General features: G+C 42.6%; 1 protein-coding gene across 1 annotated transcript; it reads left to right on the forward strand.

The window, feature by feature from the left end:
• The first annotated feature begins 18303 nt into the window (after nucleotides 1-18303).
• On the forward strand, nucleotides 18304-21197 carry LOC140728308 (gamma-crystallin S-1-like). Its single transcript, XM_073046847.1, has 3 exons — nucleotides 18304-18327; nucleotides 18412-18654; nucleotides 20852-21197. The coding sequence occupies exons 1-3, from the start codon at nucleotides 18319-18321 to the stop codon at nucleotides 21125-21127; spliced, it is 528 nt and encodes a 175-aa protein (XP_072902948.1). The 5' UTR covers nucleotides 18304-18318; the 3' UTR covers nucleotides 21128-21197.
• The last annotated feature ends 2303 nt before the right edge of the window (nucleotides 21198-23500 follow it).

The raw sequence follows: 23500 nt of genomic DNA on the forward strand, positions 1-23500 counted from the left end.
CTGTGGCTCCAAGTAGCTGTTTGCATGCGGCACAGGCCACACATCTGTGCACTACTTTGACAGGTAGACTAAACCAGGTGAGGGTGGCCGGTGGGCCTCATACCCAGTGAGATTAGAGTCATGCCTGTCCTAGCATACACAGTCAGCTCCGACAGACTGGACAGATGAAATTAACAGTGTGATCCAATGGCCAGGAAGGTGGTTCTACAAAACATAGAGAGAATAAGGGGCATGACAAGTCACAGAAAAAGTCATGGTCATCCACTGCCACCAAAGTACATCCCTTGTGATGACTGCTCAGACTACTGGATCTGGACTTCTGCAGTCAAGATCATGAACTGTCCCAGTGCAACAGCCTTCCACTTTAAAAACTCTCCCGTACAGGTGACTTATGTAGTTCACACAACAGAAAAACTGCACAAATCCATCAGTCACCGAAGGATAAAGAATCAATCATTAGCAATTCATATAATTGTTTGAAATATGTCTGTGTAGCCGGTGAAGTCCAGTTTATTTATCCTGCTGATCACATATAATGCATTTGGTAACTTCATGACTTAATTTTTGATTGATCAATAAACTAAGAGTAATTGTGCTTTTGTGAAAAGATTCTCCAAAGCCCAATCATTTCTGCAGTTGCATCAATGACCTTCCTTGCATTTTAAAGTCAGAAGTTGGGATTTTTTCAGATGTTTGCACAATTTTCAATTCCACCTGCTATTGCTCAGCAAACTCCAAGCCTGTATGCAGCAAGATCAAGATTCAGGCCAAACAAGAGAGAATCTCTCACCTCCCCCCAACGTTCAACGGCATTATCATTGCTGAGGTCCACACCATTGACGTTCTGGGGAGTAGGGGAGGGAAGACATGTCATCATTGTCAACTGGATTGACCACAGAGCTACATGCATTACAGTTGGTGTTTGGTCAGAGTTTAGGTATCCTGTGGTGAGGATGCTATTTATCAACTGCATTCGATAGGATCATCCCCTCCAAACTAATCAATAAGCTCCAAGTCGTTGGCCTCAATTCCTGCTTATGCAATTGGATCCTGGATTTTCTTACTTGTAGACTCCAGTCAGTTTAGATTGGCAACAAGATCTCCTCCACAAATGCTCTACAGAGCTGTATGCTTAGCCCTCTGCTCTACCTGCTTTATACTAATGACTCTGTGGCTAAACACATCCCTAATGCCATGTTCAAATTTGCTAACAACACTACAGTTGTTGGCCGAATCAAAGGTGGAGATGAATTCATATACAGGAGGGAGACTGAAAATTTGGCTGAATGGTGTCATAACAGCAACCTTTCACTCAATGTCAGCAAGACCAAGGAACTGATTGTGGACCAGGAGAGGGGAGCCAAGGGTCCATAAGACAGTCTTCATTGGAGGATCAGAGGTGGAGAGGGATCCCGCAACCCGCCTGGGTGCTGCACCGATTTCCTCCATCTCTCAGGGTTGTGGGCGAGTGCCTGGGTTGTGGCAAAGCTCTCTCTGGGCCTCTGCAATGTTGTATGTGCATTTCTTCCTCCGTCTGCTCCTTTTTCTTTCCCCCTGCCTCATTCCCTAAAGAATGGTCTTTGAGAGTCTACTTGAACTTGTTATGTGGCCATACCATCTTAGTTCCCTCTTCTTTACTGTGGACAGTAGATCTTTGTAATTTCTCGTATGCTGGGTTCTGCTCTTTAGTACTCTGTCATTTGAACATGGTCTGTATAGGAGATGACAAGAAGACTCTTGAAGCACCTTCTGTGGACAAGAACTGGAAATTGTCAAATGGTTAAAGTATCTTGGCACCATTATTAACCAAAAAAGATCAAAGCCTGAAAGATCAACAGCAACACAGGCTAAACTAAAACCAATTTGGAGAGATAATAACATTGCTCTTAGATCCAAGTTGAAACTCCTGCATGCACTTGTGATGGAGATATCTTCTTAACTGCTTAAAATCCTGGACTTCAACAGCAGAACTGCAGAAGTAGACCCAGGCAATAGAAATGAGATCCTTCAGAAGGTGAGGGTTATCAACTTTAAATTCCTGGGTGTTAGTATTTCAGAGGATCTGTCTAGAACCCAGCACCTTTGTGTAATTGCGAAGCTAGAATGACAACACTTCTACTTCCTTTGGAGCTTACAGAGATTTGGCATGACCATAAAACTTCAATGAACTTCTATAATTGTGTAGTAAAGAATGTATTGACTGGCTGTAGCATGGCCTGGTATGAAAGCACCTATGCCTTTGAACAGAAAATCCTAGAAAAAGTAATGGATTCAGCCCAGAATATCACAGAAATTCCCTCCCAACTATTGAGCGTATCTACATGAAATGTTGTCATAGTAGAGCAACATCCATTATCATAGATCCTCACAACCCAGGGCATACTGTCTTCTTGCTGTTGTCATCAGGTAAAAAGTACAAGAGCCTCACAACTCATACCACCAGGTTCAAGAACAGTTACTACTCCTCAACTATCTGGCTCTTGAACAAATGGGACAATGACACTCACTTGCCCATTCATTGAGAAATTCCCACAACCAGTGAACTCACTTTAAGGACTCTATCTCATTATCTCATGTTCTTGATATTTATTGCTGCTTATTTTGTTACGAATTGTAAAGTTTTAGAAACAAATCAGTAGCAAGAGATTTCACGCTGAGTCAGGTTTCAATGTTAAAACCACTATCTGTACTAGTATCTACTTATAATATAGTAACTCAATCAAGATAAACAAATAAATTCAGTCGGCCCTCCTTATCCGCGAATTCAACCAACCACGAATCGCGAAAACCCGGAAGTGCTCTCCCTGCACTTGTTGTTCGAGCAAGTACAGACTTTTTTCTTGTCATTATTCCCTAAACAATGCAGTATAACAACTATTTTACATAGCATTTACATTGTATTAGGTATTATAAGTAATCTAGAGATGATTTAAAGTATACGGGAGGATGTGCGTGAGTTATCGTGGATCAGGATCGAAAAAAATCGGATGTTCTCTTACTAAGTAAGTCGGAACAGGTACATCCGGTATTATTTAGCGTCAGTTAGTCAAACGTTTGCATTCGCATTTAGTATATATTTTACCTTTCTATGCAGATAAAACACTTAAGAACATATGTTTCAGCGCTGGGCTCGGGAAGTTCACGAGTTCGATCCAGTGACAGACTGCTCCTGAGTGCACTCTCCACCGTGTCGGGTTGATGTGGAGGATCAAAAACCCAAAACCCCAAAACCCAATAATTAAACCACTGCGTTGCTTAGTAATAATTGTAGCTTTCATCGGGGCAGGGCCTTTCTCACTTTATCCATTAAAATTGTTCCGATCATTGACCGACGTAGCTTAACGTTTTTCTAATGAACGATGACCTTTCACCTCTTTCCGATGGCTTTATTATTTCCACTTTATTTTCAATCGTTATCGTGATTATTGTCGTGAACAGAAATACTGCGGATTCAGATCTCTGCTGCTGGGTCCTAATGTTCACCGCACTGAGACAGGTTAAATAAGGTCTTGGGTTCCGCTGGGTCCTAAGGTCCACCGCATTGAGACAAGTTGAATAAGGGACTTGAGCATTCGCGAATTTTGGTATCCGCGAGGGGTCCCGGAACTAAACCCTCGCGGATAAGGAGGACAGACTGTATAGCTCCCAAACTATATTGAGCTTGGGGGGATAAGGCTTAGAGTGTTGAGATGGTAAAGTAGGAAAGTTCAGTCATCCACAGAATAAATGATGGGAGAGAGATATTTATAATCCACGTTGTAATGGAGAGAGAAGATAAGTACGAAGTATTCCTCAGTTTCCACACTGGTAAAATGAGATAACAGTTGCCGTGGATCTTGTCTGTCATCGTTCCAAATCCACATATGAATTATCACCAAAAGTGACCCGTCACAGGAATATTGTCTTCCAGTGATTACCACACAACATACCCAGGCAAGGGCTACACAAGTGGTCCGACAAGATATCCCCCAAAATCCACTCCTTTGGATTATCCGAAGTGGCATTCACTCATTCTGGAGCAAACTTGCCCCGGCAGTTCTTAGTTCCAAGTCTTGCGAAGACTGCGAGTATAGCTGTTCTCTCTCTCTCTCTCTCTCTCTCTCTCTCTCTCTCTCTCTCTCTCTCTCTCTCTCTCTCCTGAGGGGCTCTGTCCACGGTGCGAGACTGCAGGCTTGTACCAATTTGTATTTGCATTTGCAGTTTGTTGCCTTATCCACTGTGATTAATCTTTCACTGATCCTGTTATAGTTACTGTTCTATAGATTGCTGTATGCCTGCAGGAAAATGAATCTCAGGGTTATAAATGATATGTACCTAGTTTGATTAATAAATTTACTTTGAACTTTGAAACTTGACTCACTTCCTGACACTCCACAGCTTTTCTAGGCACATTCTCAAGGCACATTATGATATTCTCCACTTGGCTCGATGAATGCAGTTAGCTCCAAAAGCTCTTATGAAGCTTGACACTGTCAAAGTATTCTTCTTGGTTGGCTCCTTATCAATCATCCAAAATATTCATTCAGAGGATTGATGCAAAGTGGCTGTGGTGTGTAACATCTACAAAAGTGCTCTGCAGATACTTGCCCAGGCTGTTTGGATAATATTTCCCAAAGGACAGGAGAATACTACTATCTGTGGCTTCCACTCCATATTACATAGCTCACTGATTTGGAAACCTATCACTTGTCGTTCATTGCCACTGGGTTTAAATCCTGATAATCTCTTTCAACATCTCTGTGGGTGAACTTCACTAGAACGATTGCAGGGGTTTAGAAAAGCTGTTCATATCCATTTTCTCAAGTATAGTAAGGGATGGGTATTAAAGCTGGCCCTGCCAGTAACCACGAGGAAATCTGCAGATGCTGGAAATTCAAACAACAACACACACAAAATGCTGGTAGAACGCAGCAGGCCAGGCAGCATCTATAGGGAGAAGAGCTGTCGACGTTTCGGGCCGAGACCCTTCGTCAGGACTAACCGAAAGGAAAGATAGTAAGAGATTTGAAAGTAGTGGGGGGAAGGGGGAAATGCGAAATGACAGGAGAAGACCAGAGGGGGTGGGATGAAGCTAAGAGCTGGAAAGGTGATTGGTGAAAGTGATACAGAGCTGGAGAAGGGAAAGGATCATGGGACGGGAGGCCTCAGGAGAAAGAAAGGAGTGGGGGGAGCACCAGAGGGAGATGGAGAACAGGCAAACAACTAAATATGTCAGGGATGGGGTAAGAAGGGGAGGAGGGGCATTAACAGAAGTTAGAGAAGTCAATGTTCATGCCATCAGGTTGGAGGCTACCCAGCCGGTATATAAGGTGTTGTTCCTCCAACCTGAGTTTGGATTCATTTTGACAATGGAGGAGGCCATGGATAGACATATCAGAACGGGAATGGGACGTGGAATTAAAATGTGTGGCCACTGGGAGATCCTGCTTTCTCTGGCGGACCGAGCGTAGGTGTTCAGCAAAACGGTCTCCCAGTCTGCGTCGGGTTTCACCAATATATAAAAGGCCACACTGGGAGCAGCGGACACAGTATACCACACCAGCCGACTCACAGGTGAAGTGTCGCCTCACCTGGAAGGACTGTCTGGGGCCCTGAATGGTGGTGAGGGAGGAAGTGTAAGGGCAAGTGTAGCACTTGTTCCGCTTACAAGGATAAGTGCTAGGAGGGAGATCGGTGGGAAGGGATGGAGGGGGACGAGTGGACAAGGGAGTTGCGTAGGGAGCAATCCCTGTGAAAAGCAGAAGGGGGGGGAGGGAAAAATGTGTTTGGTAGTGGGATCCCGTTGGAGGTGGCGGAAGTTACAGAGAATTATACGTTGGACCTGGAGGCTGGTGGGGTGGTAGGTAAGGACAAGGGGAACCCTATCCCGAGTGGGGTGGTGGGTGGATGGGGTGAGGGCAGATGTGCGGGAAATGGGAGAGATGCATTTGAGAGCAGAGTTGATGGTGGACGAAGGGAAGCCCCTTTGTTTAAAAAAGGAAGACATCTCCTTCGTCCTGGAATGAAAAGCCTCATCCTGAGAGCAGATGCGGCAGAGACGGAGGAATTGTGAGAAGGGGATAGCTTTTTTGCAAGAGACAGGGTGGGAAGAGGAATAGTCCAGGTAGCTGTGAGAGTCTGTAGGCTTATAGTAGATATCAGTAGATAGGCCGTCTCCAGAGATGGAGACAGAAAGATCAAGAAAGGGGAGGGAGGTGTCGGAAATGGACCAGGTAAATTTGAGGGCAGGGTGAAAGTTGGAGGCAAAGTTATTGAAGTCGACGAGCTCAGCATGCGTGCAGGAGGCAGCGCCAATGCAGTCCTTGATGTAGCGAAGGAAAAGAGGGGGACGGATATCCGTATAGGCTTGGAACATGGACTGTTCCACAAAGCCAACAAAAAGGCAGGCATAACTGGGACCCATTCGGGTGCCCATGGCTACACCCTTGGTTTGGAGGAAGTGGGAGGAGCCAAAGGAGAAATTATTGAGAGTAAGGGCTAATTCCGCTAGACGGAGGAGAGTGGTGGTAGAGGGGAATTGGTTAGGTCTGGAATCCAAAAAAAGGCGAAGAGCTTCGAGACCATCTCGGTGGGGGCTGGAGGTATATAGGGACTGGACGTCCATGGTGAAAATAAGATGGTGGGGGCCAGGGAACTTAAAATCATTGAAAAAATTCGAAGCATGAGAAGTGTCATGAGTAGTTGCCAGTAACAACAGGTTATGAGAAAGGAATACATTTTTTAAAAGTTATTGCTTGCAAATAATACAGTTAATTTTGTCAAAATAAACATTATTTTAATGTATAAAAATAAATTTAATAGTAGGAACTGTTCCCTGTATTTTTTGTTGTTGATCAGTTCAGCAAAAGGTAAACTTGAGTATAATGTGTGTCTACTTTTTACACTTCTTCCAGATTAAAAATTAAAGTTTCTGTATACGTTAACCATCATTAATGTAATCCCAATCTCTTTGAATCATTATCATTGTTATGTTTATCTACTCAAAACTTAATAAAAAAGATTGAAAAAGAAAGAAAAATTAAAGGAACTCTTCCTAAAAAGGCTAAAATTTAAAATGAATTACAGTGACGTGTGCAGAATGGCTGTCTGTTTAACGACAAAGTCACAATGACTGCATTGCATAAATAATCTATTCAGTGTTTTCTAATGATGTTATGGATCATCCTACAGTGCTATATAAATGCTCTAACTATCCACAAAGTTTGTCCATCAGCTGGTTGCAAAAACAAGTCTATTGTATGAAAACAACAGAATAAAATTGGGTCAATGGGATCATACTTGATTCATTTAGGAGGAAAATATACTGGAATTTTGCTGCACTTACTCTGAAACACGATTTTTCACTGGACATGGCAGTCTCTGATCATTTATCTTTGAGCTTTTCCAATGTTAATTTGGATCCTCAGGTAAGGTGTAACGTGAAAATAAAATTATTTTATTCCCTAAAAATTTTCCAGCACGAGAACGAAACAAACAGGCGCTATGGTTTGTAGGTTAGTAAGGTTGACAATATTATTCAGAGCTAATTAAAAAAATCCTCAAAATATTTTAAAAAATCAACTTATTTCAGACACATTTTTTCAAAATATATTTAAGTTGACTTCATCAAAGTATTCTTTGCTTTACATCCTGAGTGCTTTTAAAGCAAATAATGTCCTCTACCATCGTGTGAATTATGAACTTAAGCCATTACTTGTTATGAAATACAGAACTGATGATTCAGTATTTTTATATTTTAGTGATATTTTTATGAATAAAGTATATTTTAACTTAAAAAGTCGGAGTCCCCACTCATGCTGTGGCAGTGCGTCCCACAGAGATCGAGATGGAGAGTTGACATCAAAGCAAAGAGCCCTTTGTACCTGTAACTCTGATGGGCATTGGGATTTTAGATAAAATTGCAGTCAGATTTAATCACCATGCAAGCCAGAAAAAAAAGAATATTTTTATTGTTAATATTCTGTGCAGAATAAAAGAATATGTGATGTGGCTTCAATGCTCTGAAGTTGAACTGCTTGTGTTTATTTTATTTTCGGTCTAGGTGAGTGCTGGTAACAGCTGAATCCAGGTACAGAGAAATGACGGTCACGTGAGGAGACGCAAACCAGAGTTTACACATAGGAACGTCAGTGGTTCAACTGAGTGACACCATGAGACAAATCATTCTCAGAACAAAGACCCAATGATAAGCACTATTTGGAAGCCCACCTTAAATAATCACAGTCCATGTAAAACCCGTGCCAGTCAACATAAACTTGACAAGATGAAACAGAGAGCACAAAGGCTTAACGACTCTAAATAAGACAGCAATTAGCAAACACAGATGCCCTAGAAACCTCAAAGCCTGTCACTCTACATCTCACCACATAGGCCGGCAGGGCTCATATCTCAGGCTACATCTACACTAGACCGGATAATTTTGAAAACGCCAGTTTCGCATAAAAACGATAGGCGTCCACACTATGCATTTTTGAAAATATCTCTATCCACACTGAAACGGAGATTTCGGCGAATCTCCTCCTCCTGCGCATGTGCAGGACACATCTACCGAAAACAAGCGACGTGTTTGGTGTTGAATCTTGCTGTAGAAATGCACGTTTGTTCAGTTACAGGCTAGAAAAACTTAAAACGATGGACAGCTGTTGGCTCTCACGCAGGAGAACTTAAAACTAGAAAAAAAACAAATACTGGAGCGTATGGAGGCAACCGACAGGGACTTCACGGACAGATTGACCCGGCTGATGACGAACATTGAAAAACTGACGAACTCTGTTGCATTAATAAAGGTCCTTGTTAAGTGTATAAAACATGTCTGCATCAGTATTATCTTGTATTTCCATACAGTGTTACATTAGGCTATTACACATCTATTGTCAGAGAAGTACTTGCATAAATAGGTAAACCACCTTCATACGAGCAAGGACAGAAAACAGGGCAAAGTGAGTATACTTATTTATTCAGTAAGTTATGGGTCAAAGTATTTGGTGAGTACATTTCTAACTCTTCTGGCTTCAGTCTCGTTGCCCTCTATTCTGAAATTGTTAGGTTGCGTTCAAGAAAACAATGAAATAGCACGCTGCTGTCTGATAGCGTTTTCAAAAGTCTCCGGTTACCCTGTCCACACTGATCTGCCCGAGCAGCGTTTTCAAAAATATCCACCTTGGAAAGCGTTTTTGAGAAGCTCTGGTTTCAGGGGACGAAAATGCCGTTTTAGTGTGGACGGAGGGTAAAAATGAAGAGAAAAAGCTTCGGTTACGGATTTATCCGGCGTAGTGTGGGTGTAGCCTCAGGGTTTGTTTGAAAAAGAATCTGCTGTAGAGGACAGCTTTTCATTTTTAACCATCATCCACCATCATCCCAGTGCCCAAAAAATCAGCTGTGAAGTGCCTGAATGACTGTCGCCCTGTAGCATTGACACTCATTGCAATGAAGTGCTTTGAGAGACTTGTGCTCTCACACATTAAAGCTATAATCCCAGCTGATCTGGACAAACACCAGTTTGCCTACCGGGCAATCCGCTCCACAAAGGACGCAATCACAAAAGCCCTCCATATTGCTCTGACTCACTTAAAGGAACCGAACACTTACGTGAGGATGTTATTTGTGGACTTCAGTTCTGCATTTAACACGGTCATCCCCCATAAACTGGTCAGCAAGCTGAACTCTCTTGGCCTTGCTTCCTCCCTGTGCTCATGGGTCATGGACTTTCCCACAGACCGACCACAGCAAGTCAGAGTTGGTAAGCACACCTCCACCACCCTCATCTTAAAAACAGGCACCCCATAGGGCTGTGTGCTGACCCCTATGCTCTACACACTCTTCACACATGACTGCACCCCTATCTACACCTTCAACTCCATAATTGAATCTGCGGGCGATACCACAGTGGTTGGCCTGATCTCGGACAAAGATGAAACAGCCTACAGGCTCGAAGTGGATCATCTGACAGAGTGGTGTAAGGACAACGACCTGGTCCTTAACACTTCTAAAGCAAAAGAGACGATCATTGACTTCAGGAGATCAAAGGACAGAGTACACACCCCCCTCCATATACATGGAGCAGTAGTGGAAAGTGTGGAAAACCTAAAGTTTCTTGGAGTTATGTTGTCAAAACAGCTGACATGGACCACCAACACCTCGCTGCTTGTATAAAAAGGCACAACAAAGACTCTTCCTCAGAAAGCTGAAACAGGCCAAACTCCTACAAAAGCTGTTGCTTAACTTCTACAGGAGCACAACTGAAACCATCCTGACCAACAGTGCCACAGTGTGGTATGCCAGCTGTACATCCGCTGAGCAACAAGACCTGCATCGCGTGGTGAAGGCGGCCCAGCGAATTGTCAGGATGGAGCTCCCAGGACTGAACACCATCTATTCCAGCAGACTCAGGAGGAAAGCAATCAGCATAACCAGAGACACCACACACCCCGGCCACTCCCTTTTTGACCCGCTGCCGTCCAGCAAAAGGTTCAGGACACTAAAACCCAGAACAAATAGACTGAGGAACAGCTTCTACCCCAGAGCTGTGGCCTCCATCACACCACTCCCACAGAACAATGACTGAAACTGTGAGCACACACAAGCACACTCACGGACTCAAATACTTGCATTAATGGCACTTTGTGCATTACTGTGATATTCTGGTGCTGCTGCAACTTATTTTCTGCTACTTATCTATTTAATACTGTTTTTCTATTACTGTCTTGTTTTTATCTACCGCTTTATTTAATTGCCTGAGAGGAAGCCAAACAGAGTTTCATTGTATCTATGTCCAATGACAATAAAGATCATGCATTCATTCATTTTTACCGGCAGCATTGTCACAGTACTGGCACATTTTCCTGTGAGTCAGAAGGAGGAGGTTGAAGCCCCTCTTTGTGGGAGGAATTCATGAACTGTGGCTGATCCACAGCAGAGTAGAGAGTGAGAGGTAGACTGTATGAGGTGGTCATCTGGTGGAGGCAAAACATCCCAGAAACGTTTCTCAGAGCAATGAAGCTCTCCTGCTGATCTGTTTGTTTGCTGCTTGTTCCTTTCCACACCTTGGGATGCATCAGCAGGCAACCTTGCTGGTTTTTTTTAGCAATTTTGTCTGAGTTTTATGACAAGGTTGTTAGATTGATGTTCAACTCAGCACGGATGGAACGAATGTGAGAGGCTGGCTGTCTCCGAACTTGGGAGCACTTGCCTCAAAGTTCATTGTGGATGTCACCATACCACTGGTCAGCCCTCTGCTGCTCTGAAAGGTGTTCTTTTAGTGACATCAAAGCAAAGAAACTAGATTTGCAGGGGGTTGGGAACCAGAGTGCCAGAGCAGAGAGTGGAGCGGGGGTGAAAATAAATGATGTTAAAAGTTCATGCAAAGTCAGAAATAGAACAGTTGTGTGTAGTGGTAATAATCTTTGGAGGTGTGTCTATTTCAATGCGAGGAGTATTGTGGGGAAGGCAGATGAGCTGAGGGTGTGGATTGACAAGGGGAATTATGACATTATAGCCATTAGTGAAACTTGGCTACAGGAGGGGCAGGACTGGCAGCTTAATGTTCCAGGGTTCTGATGTTTCAGACGTGATAGAGGCAGAGGGATGAAGGGTGGAGGTTGGCACTGCTAGTCAGGGAAAATGTTACAGCAGTGCTCAGGCATGACAGATTAGAGGGGTCATCTACCGAGGCCATATGGCTGGAGCTGAGAAACAGGAAAAGTATGATCACATTACTGGGGTTGTATTATAGACCACCCAATAGTCAATGAGAATTGGAGGAGCAAATCTGCAGAGAGATAGCAGACAACTGCAGGAAACATAAAGTTGTGATAGTAGGGGATTTTAATTTTCCACATATTGATTGGGACTCCCGTACTGTTTGATGCACCATCAATAACTCTCTGAGGCGTGAAGGCGAGATATCGGCTTTTATTGACTGGAAGAAAGAACAAGCAGTAGTTGACCACCATACTACATCCTGGAGACTGAGGGCCGGACTCAGGCCTCAATCGCCTTTATACCGGGGCCTGTGGGAGGAGCCACGGTCAGTGGGAGTGGCCACAGGAGCAGTCAGCAGGGGGCGTGTCCAGACAGGTATATGTGGTTCACCATACTGTTAAAGGTCTAGACGGGTTAGAATTTGTAAAATGTGTTCAGGAAAGTTTTCTAAATCAATATATAGAGATACCAACTAGAGAGGATGCAATATTAGATTTCCTATTAGGAAACGAGTGAGGACAAGTGACGGAAGTGTGTGTGGGGGAACACTTTGGTTCCAGTGATCATAACGCCATTAGTTTCAACTTAGTCATGGATAAAGATAGATCTAGTGCTCAGGTTGAGGTACTAAACTGGAAAAAGGCCAAATTTGAAGAAATGAGAAAGGATATAAACAGTGTGGATTGGGACAGGTTGTTCTCTGGCAAGGATATGATTGGTAAGTGAGAGGCCTTTAAAGGAGAAATTTTGAGAGTGCAGAGTCTGTATGTTCCTGTCAGGATTAAAGCAAAGTGAATAAGAATAAGGACCCTTGGTTTTCGAGGGATATTGGAAATCTGATAAAGAAGAAGAGAGAGATGTATGACAGGTATAGGCAACAAGGAGCAAATTAGATGCTTGAGGAGTATAAAAAGTGCAAGAAAATACTTAAGAAAGGAATCAGGAGGGCTAAAAGAAGACATGAGGTTGCTTTGGCAGTCAAGGTGAAGGATAATCCCAAGAGCTTCTACAGGTATATTAAGAGCAAAAGGACAGTAAGGGATAAAGTTGGTCTTCTTGAAGATCAGAGTGGTCGACTATGTATGGAACCAAAAGAAATGGGGACGATCTTAGATGGTTTTTTTGCATCTGTATTTACTAAGGAAACTGGCAAGGAGTCAATCGAATTAAGGCAAACAGGTAGTGAGGTCATGGAACCTATACAGATTGAAGAGGTGGAGGTGCTTGCTGTCTTGAGGCAAATCAGAGTAGATAAATCCCCAGCACCTGACAGGGTATTCCCTCGGACCTTGAAGGAGAATAGTGTTGAAATTGCAGTGGCCCTGGCAGATATATTTAAAATGTCAGTATCCATGGGCGAGGTGCTGGAGGATTGGAGGATAGCTCATGTTGTTCCATTGTTTAAAAAAGGCTCTAAAAGTAATCCAGGAAATGATAGGCTGGTAAATTTGAAGTTAGTAGTAGGTAAATTATTGGAAGGAGTACTAAGAGATAGGATCTATAAAAATTTGGATAAACAGGGACTTATTAGGGAGAGTCAACATGGCTTTGTGCATGATAGGTCATGTTTAACCAATCTGTTAGAGTTTTTCAAGGAGATAACCAGGAAAGTGAATGAAGGGAAGGCAGTGGATGTTGTCTACATGGACTTCAGTAAGGTCTTTGACAAGGTCCCGCATGGGAGGTAGTTATGAAGATTCAGTCACTAGGTATACATGGTGAGGTAGTAAATTGGATTAGACATTGGCTCAATGGAAGAAGCCAGAGAGTGTTAGTGGAGGATTGCTTCTCTGAGTGGAGGCCTGTGACTAGTGGTGTGCCAAGGGGATCAGTGCTGGGTCCATTGTTATTTGTCATCTCTATCAATGATCTGGATGATAATGTGGTAAATTGGATCAGCAAATTTGCTGATGATAGAAAGATTGGAGGTGTAGTGGACAGTGAGGAAGGTTTTCAAAGCTTGCAGAGGGATTTGGACCAGCTGGAAAAATGGCCTGACAAATGACAGATAGAGTTTAATGCAGACAAGCGTGAGGTATTGCACTTTGGAAGGACAAGCCAAGGTAGAACATACAAGGTAAATGGTAGGACACTGAGGAGTGCAGTAGAACAGAGGGATCTGGGAGTACAGGTACATAATTCCCTAAAAGTGGCGTCACATGTAGATAGGGTCATAAAGAGAGCTTTTGGCACATTGGCCTTTATAAATCAAAGAACTGAGTATAAGAGTTGGAATGTTATGGTGAGGTTCTATAAGACATTGGTGAGACCGAATTTGGAGTATTGTGTGCAGTTTTGGTCACCTAATTACAGAAAGGATATTAATGAGGTTGAAAGAGTGCAGAGAAGGCTTACAAGGATGTTGCCAGGACTTGAGAAACTGAGTTACAGAGAAAGGTTGAACAGATTAGGACTTTATTCCCTGGAGCGAAGAAGAATGAGGGAAGATTTGATAGAGGTGTATAAAATTATGATGGGTATAGATAGAGTGAATGCAAGCAGGTTTTTTCCTCTGAGGCTAAGGGAGAAAAAAAAGCAGAGGACATGGGTTAAGGGTGTAAAGGGAAAAGTTTAAAGGGAACATTAAGGGGAGCTTCTTCACACAGGGAGTAGCGGGAGTGTGGAATGAGCTGCCAGTTGAAGTGGTGAATGCAGGCTCACTTTTAACATTTAAGAAAAACTTGGACAGGTACTTGGATGAGAGGGGTATGGAGGGATATGGTCTAGGTGCAAGTCAGTGGGACTAGGCAGAAAAATGGTTCGGCACAGCCAAGAAGGGCCAAAAGGCCTGATTCTGTGCTGCAATGTTGAATGGTTCTATGGTTCTAAGAGTTTGCCTGGCGTTTGCTGGAACAGACCTTGGTTTCCACATTGCCCCCATTTCAACTGTCAATATTCTTCAGAGGTCTTCTTTCTGCATAAGGAGGTCTTGGACATCAAGAGATTCTGAAGTTGTGTAAGAAGTGTAGAAACTTCCTTGGACTTAACAATGACTTCCATAGGTGGATGCCTTGATGCCTTTTGGGGCATCAATGATGGTCACATTGAGGTTGTGGAGGATTTTTTTTCTGACTATCTTCCTTATTACATCAGTCTCTTTTGTTAACGATTCTTCTTGTACTTGGCAAAAGAGGTAGGGGCGTGGAATTGCTGATTAGGGATAGTGTCACAGCTGCAGAAAAGGAGAAAGTCATGGAGGGATGGTCTACTGAGTCAGTATGGGTGGAAGTCAGAAACAGGAAAGGGGCAATAACTCTACTGGGTGTTTTTTATAGACCCCCTAATAGTAACAAGGATATTGAGGAGCAGATAGGGAATGGTGCATTAGTAATTAGGGTTGTTGTGATGGGAGATTTTAACTTTCCTAATTTTGATTGGCATCTCCTTAGTGCTAGGGGTTTAGATGGGGTGGAGTTTGTTAGGTGTGTTCAGGAAGGTTTCATGACACAATATGTAGATAAGCCAACTAGAGGAGAGGCTGTACTTGATCTGGTATTGGGAAATAAACCTGGTCAGATGTCAAGATCTCTTGGTAGGAAAGCATTTTGGAGGTAGTGACCACAACTATCTCCTCCAACTAGCTCTGGAGAGGGATTGGAACAGACAATTTGGGAAAACATTTAATTGCGTTAGAGGGAAATATGATGCTATTAGGTAGGAACTTGGGAACAAACACTCTCAGAGAAATGCACGGCAGAAATGTGGCAAATATTCAGGGAACATTTGCATGGAGTTCTGCATGTTTCACTGAGGCAGGGAAAGGATGGTAGAGTTAAAGAACTATGGTGTACAAAGTATGCAGAAAATCTAGTTAAGAAGAAAAACTTACGAAATCTTCAAGAAACTAGGTATTTTTTAGAGCTCTAGAAAATTACAAGGCTGCTAGAAAGAAGAAGAATGGAATTAGGAGAAGGCCTTGTTGGGCAGGATTAAGGAAAACCCCAAGGCATTCTACAAGTATGTGAAAAGCAAGAGGATGGCCGTGTGAGAATAGGACCAATCAGGTGCGATAGTGGAAATGTGTGCATGGAGCTGGAGAAGGTAATGGAGGTAGTTAAGGAATACCTTGCTTCAGTGTTCACCAGGGAAAAAGACCTTGGTAATAGTGGGGATGACTTACAGTGGACTGAATCACTTGAGCATATAGATATTAAGAAAGAGGATGTACCGGAGCTTTTGAAAAGCATTAAGTTAGATAAGTCACTGGGACCAGATGAGATTTAACCCAGGCTTCTGTGGGAAGCGAGGGAGGAGACTGCTGAGCCTCTTGAAATTAAACCTTGAGTCAGCAATAGGGATGGGAGATATTGCTTTGTGGATCCAGAGTTGGCTTGCCCTCAGCAGGCAAAGGGTGGTTATAGATCATTCATATTCTGCATGGAGGACAGAGACCAGTGGTGTTCCATAGGGATCTGTTCTGGGACCCCTCCAGTTGTGATTTTTATAAATGACCTGGATGAAGAAATTGAAGGGTGGGTTAGTAAGTTCGCTGATGACACAAGGTGGGGGGGGGGGTGGAATTGTGAATAGTGGGGAAGGCTGTCAGAGGTTACAGCAGGACGTCGATAGGATGCAGAACTGGGCTGAGAGGTGGCAGACGGACTTCAACCCAGATAAGTGTGAAGTGGTTCATTTTGGTATGTCAAATTTGAAGACAGAATATAGTATAAATAGTAAGATTCTTGGCAGTGTGGAGGATCTGAGAGATCTTGTAGTCTGTGCCGATAGGACACTCAAAGCTACTGTGCAGGTTGACAGTATTGTTAAGAAGGTGTACAATGTGTTGGCATTCATCAACCATGGGATTGAGTTCAAGAGCCGTGAGGTAATGTTATAGCTATACAGGACCCTGGCCAGACCCCACTTGGAGTACTGCGTTCAGTTCTGGTCACCTCACTACAGGAAGGATGTGGATACTGTAGAGAAAGTGCAGAGGAGATTTACAAGGATGTTGCCTGGATTGGAGAGCATGCCTTATGAGAATAGGTTGAGTGTACTTGGCCTTTTCTCCTTGGAGTGACGGAGGATAGAGGTGTATAAAATGATGAGGGGCATTGATCGTGTGGAAAGCCAGAGGCTTTTTTCCAGCCAGGCTAACACGAGGGGGCACAGTTTTATGGTGCTTGGAAATAGGTACCAAGGGAATGTCAGGGGTAAGTTTTTCACACAGGGAGTGGTGGGCCAGTGGCGGTAGTGGAAGTGGATACAATAGGGTCTTTTAAGAGCTACTTAGATAAGTATATGGAGCTTAGAAAAATAGAGGAAATAGGGAAATTCTAGGCATTTTCTAGAGTAGGTTACATGGTTGGCACAACATTGTGGACTGAAGGGTCCGTAATATGTTGTAAATTTTATTGTTCTATGATCTTGCTCTTCCTTCTTCATGAGGATAAATCTATCAAACTCCATACTCAATGCCATAATGAGGCCCTGTGTTTAAAGGGTTCAGTCCACAGCAGGATGGCAGAGTGCTGCAGCAGTTAGTACTGCTTCTTCACAACTCCAGAGACGTAGGTTCAATCCTGACCTCAGGTGTGGAGTTCGTGCATTCCGCCAATGACTGTGTAGATTGTCTGAATACTCTAGTTTATTGGGCATAAAGCTATAAGACACTAAAAAGGGAAAATAGGAGGTTAAAAAAGATCTTGAGAATTTGAGAGTTCCTGTTGTTGAAGTGGTATTTCTGATTTATTTGTCAGATATTGATGGAAACATCAAAACACATGGTGAAATGCATCACACGCGACAACGACCAACACAGTCTGAGGATGTGCTGGGGTCTGCCCGCGTGTCGTCATGAGTCCAGTGCATAGCCGTCCACAACATACTCACCCGTACGTCTTCGGAATATGAGAGGAAACCGTGGGCATGGGAGAAAATATAAACTACTTAAAGACAACGTGGGAATTGAACCCTGTACAGCATTATGATAACTGCTATGCTATCGAGCCACCTTGGTATCTGCAGCAGGATATTGAAAGAAATCTTGTTCAAGCATTTCCACAACAAACGCCATTTCCTGGGCCCTACAGCGAGCCGGATTCAATAAATCGGGTGTTGCACCTTCTCTCTGCTCTCTCATGGGATTCCTCTGGGTGCCTCCTACATCATAAAATGCGCAGATTGGTGTATAAATTGGCCACAGCATTCTCCCTGGTGTGTAAATTAGTGGTAAAGTCCAGAAGGAGTCAATGAGAATGTGGGGAGAATGAAAATACTGGGATTAATTTAGGATTAGTGTACATGGGTGGTCGATGGTTGCCATGGATTTATGCGGAATGAATATTCTGATCTGTGACTGTGACTCTACGACATATCTGGGTATTGTGACTTTTTTTGCAACTCTAGAATGATCCCTAGCATAGAATGAAAAAGGCTGATTTACTGCTTTGTAGAATTAAATTGCCTGCTGTAAAACAAAAACAATCACTGGATCACTGACAAGTCTCGTATCCTCAGGTGCTTTTTCAGCATTCATGGGACATATGTTGTTTTCTGCTGACCTGAGGTTTGCATCATTTACATTACAAAGGCCTTGCTGGAAAAGCCTTTCTGTCCAGTATATAAATACCCAGTTACAGTTCCATGTAGTCAGTTGGTTATCGACCGTACACCACAATGGGAAAGGCAAGACCACTTTTCATTTTGTGAATTATATTGTAACCATCATTCGTCCCCAGTCTGATTTAAGCAATTTATTTCCTCTCACAGATCATCTTCTACGAGGACAGGAACTTCCAGGGTCGGCACTATGAGTGCAGCTCCGACTGTGCCGACCTCTCCCCTTACTTCAGCCGCTGTAACTCCATCCGTGTTGAGAGTGACTGGTGGGTGTTGTACGAGAAACCCAACTACATGGGATACCAGTATGTCCTGAGCAGGGGAGAGTATCCTGACTACCAGCGCTGGATGGGATTCAATGACTGTGTCAAGTCCTGTCGCAGTTACCCACCTGTAAGTTGTTGTTGGTGACTGAGGTGTTCCAAGCCACTTGACACACCGCTAGGAAATGGCTGACATTTGCAATAATTACACTTGTGCACGAGCTCTCTCTCTGAAATGTTATGCTGATGTGAATGCTAGAGTTAGCTGCTGGCATTTTGAGCCAAGTTTGGAGACAGTAGATATTTGTTAAAGGAATCAACAGAGATGAAGTTGACACAGGAAACGAGTGAATCTGGTGTGAGGGATGAATGTCCGATTGCTTTTGACAGAAGGAGCTGTATCCGTGATTGTGAAGGCACTGGGTAAAGAATCAGAATCAGAATCAGGTTTATTATCACTGACGTAAGCATCATTGGCATTTTATGCTGAACCGATGTCTACACGAGATGTTGGAGGAACTCAGCCAGTCAGGCAGCATTTGTCAGTCCTGATAAACAGCCTCAAACTGAAATGTTGTCTCCCTGGATACTGCCTGACCCCTTGAGTTCCTCCAGCATCTTGTGTGCTGATCCAGCTTCCAGACACAACCCTCCCTTGTGTCTCCTTTATTAAAGTCTAGTTGGGCCACAGAAAGTATTTGGTCAGTTTGTGCTAGTTTTATAGAATGTCATGTATACAGTTGTAGCACCTGGATGTGATGACTCAGACCTCAGTAAAACAAAACTTACAAAATTTGTAAAATGGATTGGAGTCAAACATTGGGAAATGGGAGATGGATACCTTGGTCAGCATGGATGTACTGTAACCCACCAAAAACAGGGAACATGGAACTTTGAACTTGAAAGTATACTGTACAGTGAGGTCCTTCATCCTACGATTTTGTGCCAGTCTTTTAACTTGTTCGAATGTCAAACTAACCCTTTCCTCTCACAGAGCCCTCAATTTTTCTTTCAATCATATCCCCATCTAAAAGTCGCTTCTTTATATCAGCCTCTATCACCACACTCAGCAGAGTGTACCACACACTTAGAACTCTGTAAAAATATTATCTTTTGCATCCCCACTACACTTTGCTCCAGTTTTTTTAAATTTATGTTCCCAATCCTGTTAGCCATTTCTGCCTTGGGAAAAATTCTCTGACTGTGCACTCTATCTATTCCTCTTAACATCTTATAAAAGATAAGAGGGATTGGACAGGAAATAAGTTTGAATATTAAGGTTTCAATGGCACGAATGGCCTCTTTTTATGAATTTGTGTGGTGTTTCATTATGAATGAAACATCCACCTTATTCACCGAATCAGGCTGCTGCTGGGCTGGATTACAAAAACCTACCGTTTTAATTGTGTGATATCAGAGAACTGCAGTGAGGTTAAAGCATGGAGTGAGGCTGTTTGGCCCATTGAATCCATGTTAGCTCAATGTTGAAGTAATTTGCCCTCTCCCATAAGTTGCAATTTTTTTCAAAATCATCTGGTCAGGTAATAAGAACCAATAAAATAAGTCAGGCTGTAGCTGATACCCAGGTTGAAATTAGGGATGGCTGTGTTATTGTTTCCAACAATCACACCCTGTGTAGAGTTAAATTTACAGCTCTGACAGAGAGTTAGTGAGGAATGAGGAATCTGAAAACCCTTACAGCAATTTGCATTCTTTTTTTGCATTAGTAATTGAACCTATTTACAGACACAGACTGGCACCTACTGTATGTACATTTATCATAGTTAACCATGATGCTATTACACAAGTTTCACATTAATAAAATCATGTTATCTCTAGTGGAACTAAATTCTGTAAACTTTGTTCTTTTTGTTAATACTGTCTTCAGAAACCCAGAACAAGTTCTTCAACAAGGTATTATATTTTATCGATATGCATCTAATTCAGAAACACAATTATGACATTATTTCTGTCATATATACTTTCATGTGATTATATTAAGCATGCTTTAATATCCTTAAATATCTTTCATGTGATCAACAACCAAATTTTTTTTGATATTCATGAAATTGTATGGTTCTTAGCTGCCTCCTGTAGAAATAGTGAACTTCCTCAATCTTAAATCATGATTGTCTAAGTTTTAACTGCCTTCAATGCAGAGATAAATTTTCTCCACATTATTTCATTAAGGATAGTCTTGAAATATAATTAATTATTGATAATTCTGAGGGTTGGTACAACTGCATGTATATATAAAGTCTGTGATAATTATATGCATTTTGACATGACTATACTGCATTAAGGACACATAAAATCCTTTATTCCAGCACCGAGGGGGCACCTACAGGATGAAGATTTATGAGAAGCCTGACTTTGCAGGACAGATGATGGAATTCATGGACGATTGTCCCTCTCTCTACGATCGTTTCTGTTACCGTGACATCCACTCCTGTCAGGTGATGGATGGTTACTGGATCTTCTATGAACAGCCCAGCTACAGAGGCCGACAGTACTTCCTGAGACCCGGGGAATACAGGAGATACGGTGACTGGGGCGGCTACAGCTCAACCGTTGGGTCCTTCAGGCGAATGAGGGACTTCTAATTGACTCTCAATAACCAGCATATTATTCTGAGAACATACTTCAGAAAATAAAATAAGCATTGCATGAAAATTGTCATTGTAATTCATTTATTTTCAAGTTGCTATAACATTGTGTAAAACATACAAAATAGCATTAGTACCTGAGTCCTGTGTGGGGGCTTTGACCCATATTGGCTTTAACACATGATTATTTCTCATTTTAGTTGCTGTCATTGTGGAGATAAATTTTATCCAGAGGCATGCTGAATATGTAATTCATTATTGATCGGGTCATCTTCTCCTATTGAGAGGATAGTGATAAATTGTCACACCTCTGTGGATTCCTGTTCTTACAGAGAGATACAACATGGAAACAAGCCCTTTGGCCCACTGAGTCAATGCTGAACATCAACTACCCACTTACACTAATCCTTCATTGATCCCATTTTTAAAATATCCACATATTTCCCCAAAATTGTAGTCACCTACACACAAGGGACAACATAATCTGGCCGATTGAGCTACCATACAGCTCAACTCACCACATCACCACATATTCTCATAATTTCCCCAAATTGTAGTCACCTACACAAAGAACAACATACAATGGTCGATTTACCCACCAGATGGCTTTCCTCTGCAGATCAAGAACAAAACCAGACACCTAGAAAGAAAACATGGGCTTGCAGTGAAAATGTGGAAATCCTATATAGACATCACTTTAGGTTGCTGACATTGTAAGGCGGTGGTTCTACTACCTGCACCACTACACTGCCTCTTCCCGCCTGTTGCAAACTGGACACATACCATCCATTTTTGAGATGTTTACAGCCTAAAGACAAAAGTGCCGACAATAATATCGTTAATCCTTTTCCATAATAATGTTTACTTCACAAACAAATTCTGACAATGTGAATGGACACTTCCAATTCCAAGTGAGGGATAAATGCAGTTTGGAAGCTTACATTGACAGCTGTCCATCTTGCAAATGACCTTGAACTCTAAGATAGAGGGGAGGCAGCCTGTATAAGATGGACTGGAGAAAGGGATGGCAGGTACGTAGATCCAGGTGAAAGGATGAGTGAAAGTCCTAAGGATTTCTTGTGTGAGTGTTGATGGGGAGTGTTCAAAAGAATTCAGAAAGTTAAAGTGTAAGAACAATAGTAATAGTGATGTGAGTAACCAGACTGTGAAGAGGGTAGACATCCAACTAGAGATAGAGCAGGGGAAAAAGGAAAACATCCCAAAGTGAAGGTCCAGAGGTTTCCCTCTTTCATCGCTCCCTTCCCACCTTCCTTCCTCCTCATTTTCCAGCATCTGCAGCCTTTTATATCTCCACATATCACGTTATCCTCTGTCTCTCCCTCCTCGATCCCCCATCCAGTATTTCCCACTCTCTCCTTGTCTGTTTATACGTATCAGCCTCCAGCCATTCTCTCGCAACCTTCACCCTGACCTTCCCCATACATGGTTCCATAAACCCATCATCCCTTTTCCCACCTCGTTACACCTGTTGCCTGCCAGCCCCCGCCTCATCCCACTACTTCCCCTCTATTTATTGGCTATCTCTCTCTTACGCTCTTGTTCCTGATGCAAGGCCTGGAGCTAAAACATTGACCACCCTTTTGCCTCCACAGGAAAACCCCAACACCCAGCCAGTCAATGCTAAATCATCCACTTTCCTCTATGAACTTCTCTTGTGAGTTGGACAGAAAATGCTGAAGTCAGTATTAAATGTACATTACGCAGTTGGACTAGGGACCTGATTATTGTGTCAGGAGTTAACGTGAAGGCAGAGCTAGCATGTAACCTCCAGATGAAATACTAAGCAATCTGAGGTGTCAGCTCATTCGCTAAACCAAGGTGCATCCTACAGAAAGCAGTGGACTGAAAACAATTTTTTGTATACTACAATAACCAAAGCCTATAATGACCAGCCAACAAAACTGCAATTGGTGGAAACAAAATTTCCATATCCCTCTGCAGATGCTGCCTGCCCCTCTGAGTTCCTTCAGCAAATTGTTGTTTAATGAAGAAAGTGAATGAGTTTGGAAGAAGTGAAGAAATCACAAAGGACAGTAACATTGGCGGGATTGATTTCCAGACCAGTAAATAGTAATAACAATGAAGGCACAGGAAATACAGCAACCATAGGCCATTCTCATCTACAAAGACAGAGAAAATCAAGTTAGCTATTACAGTAGAGAGGAAGAATTTATAGAGAGTAAGTCCCTCACCCTATCATTCTTCTAAATTCCAGTGTGTACAAGCCAGAACAATGCAAGCCTCCTGACGTGACAAGCCTTTGAACCCTCTCCAGTGTCAGCACATTGTTTCTTACTGTATATATAATATCCACAGTATATTATATGCATTTTTGACATGATTATATTA

Source organism: Hemitrygon akajei, chromosome 5, assembly GCF_048418815.1.
Source record: "Hemitrygon akajei chromosome 5, sHemAka1.3, whole genome shotgun sequence".
NCBI lineage: Eukaryota > Metazoa > Chordata > Chondrichthyes > Myliobatiformes > Dasyatidae > Hemitrygon > Hemitrygon akajei.

Coding starts and splice junctions, on each gene's coding strand:
- LOC140728308 (XM_073046847.1), top strand. Junction 18,655..20,851: donor CCTGTCGCAGTTACCCACCT/GTAAGTTGTTGT, acceptor CCTTTATTCCAG/CACCGAGGGGGCACCTACAG.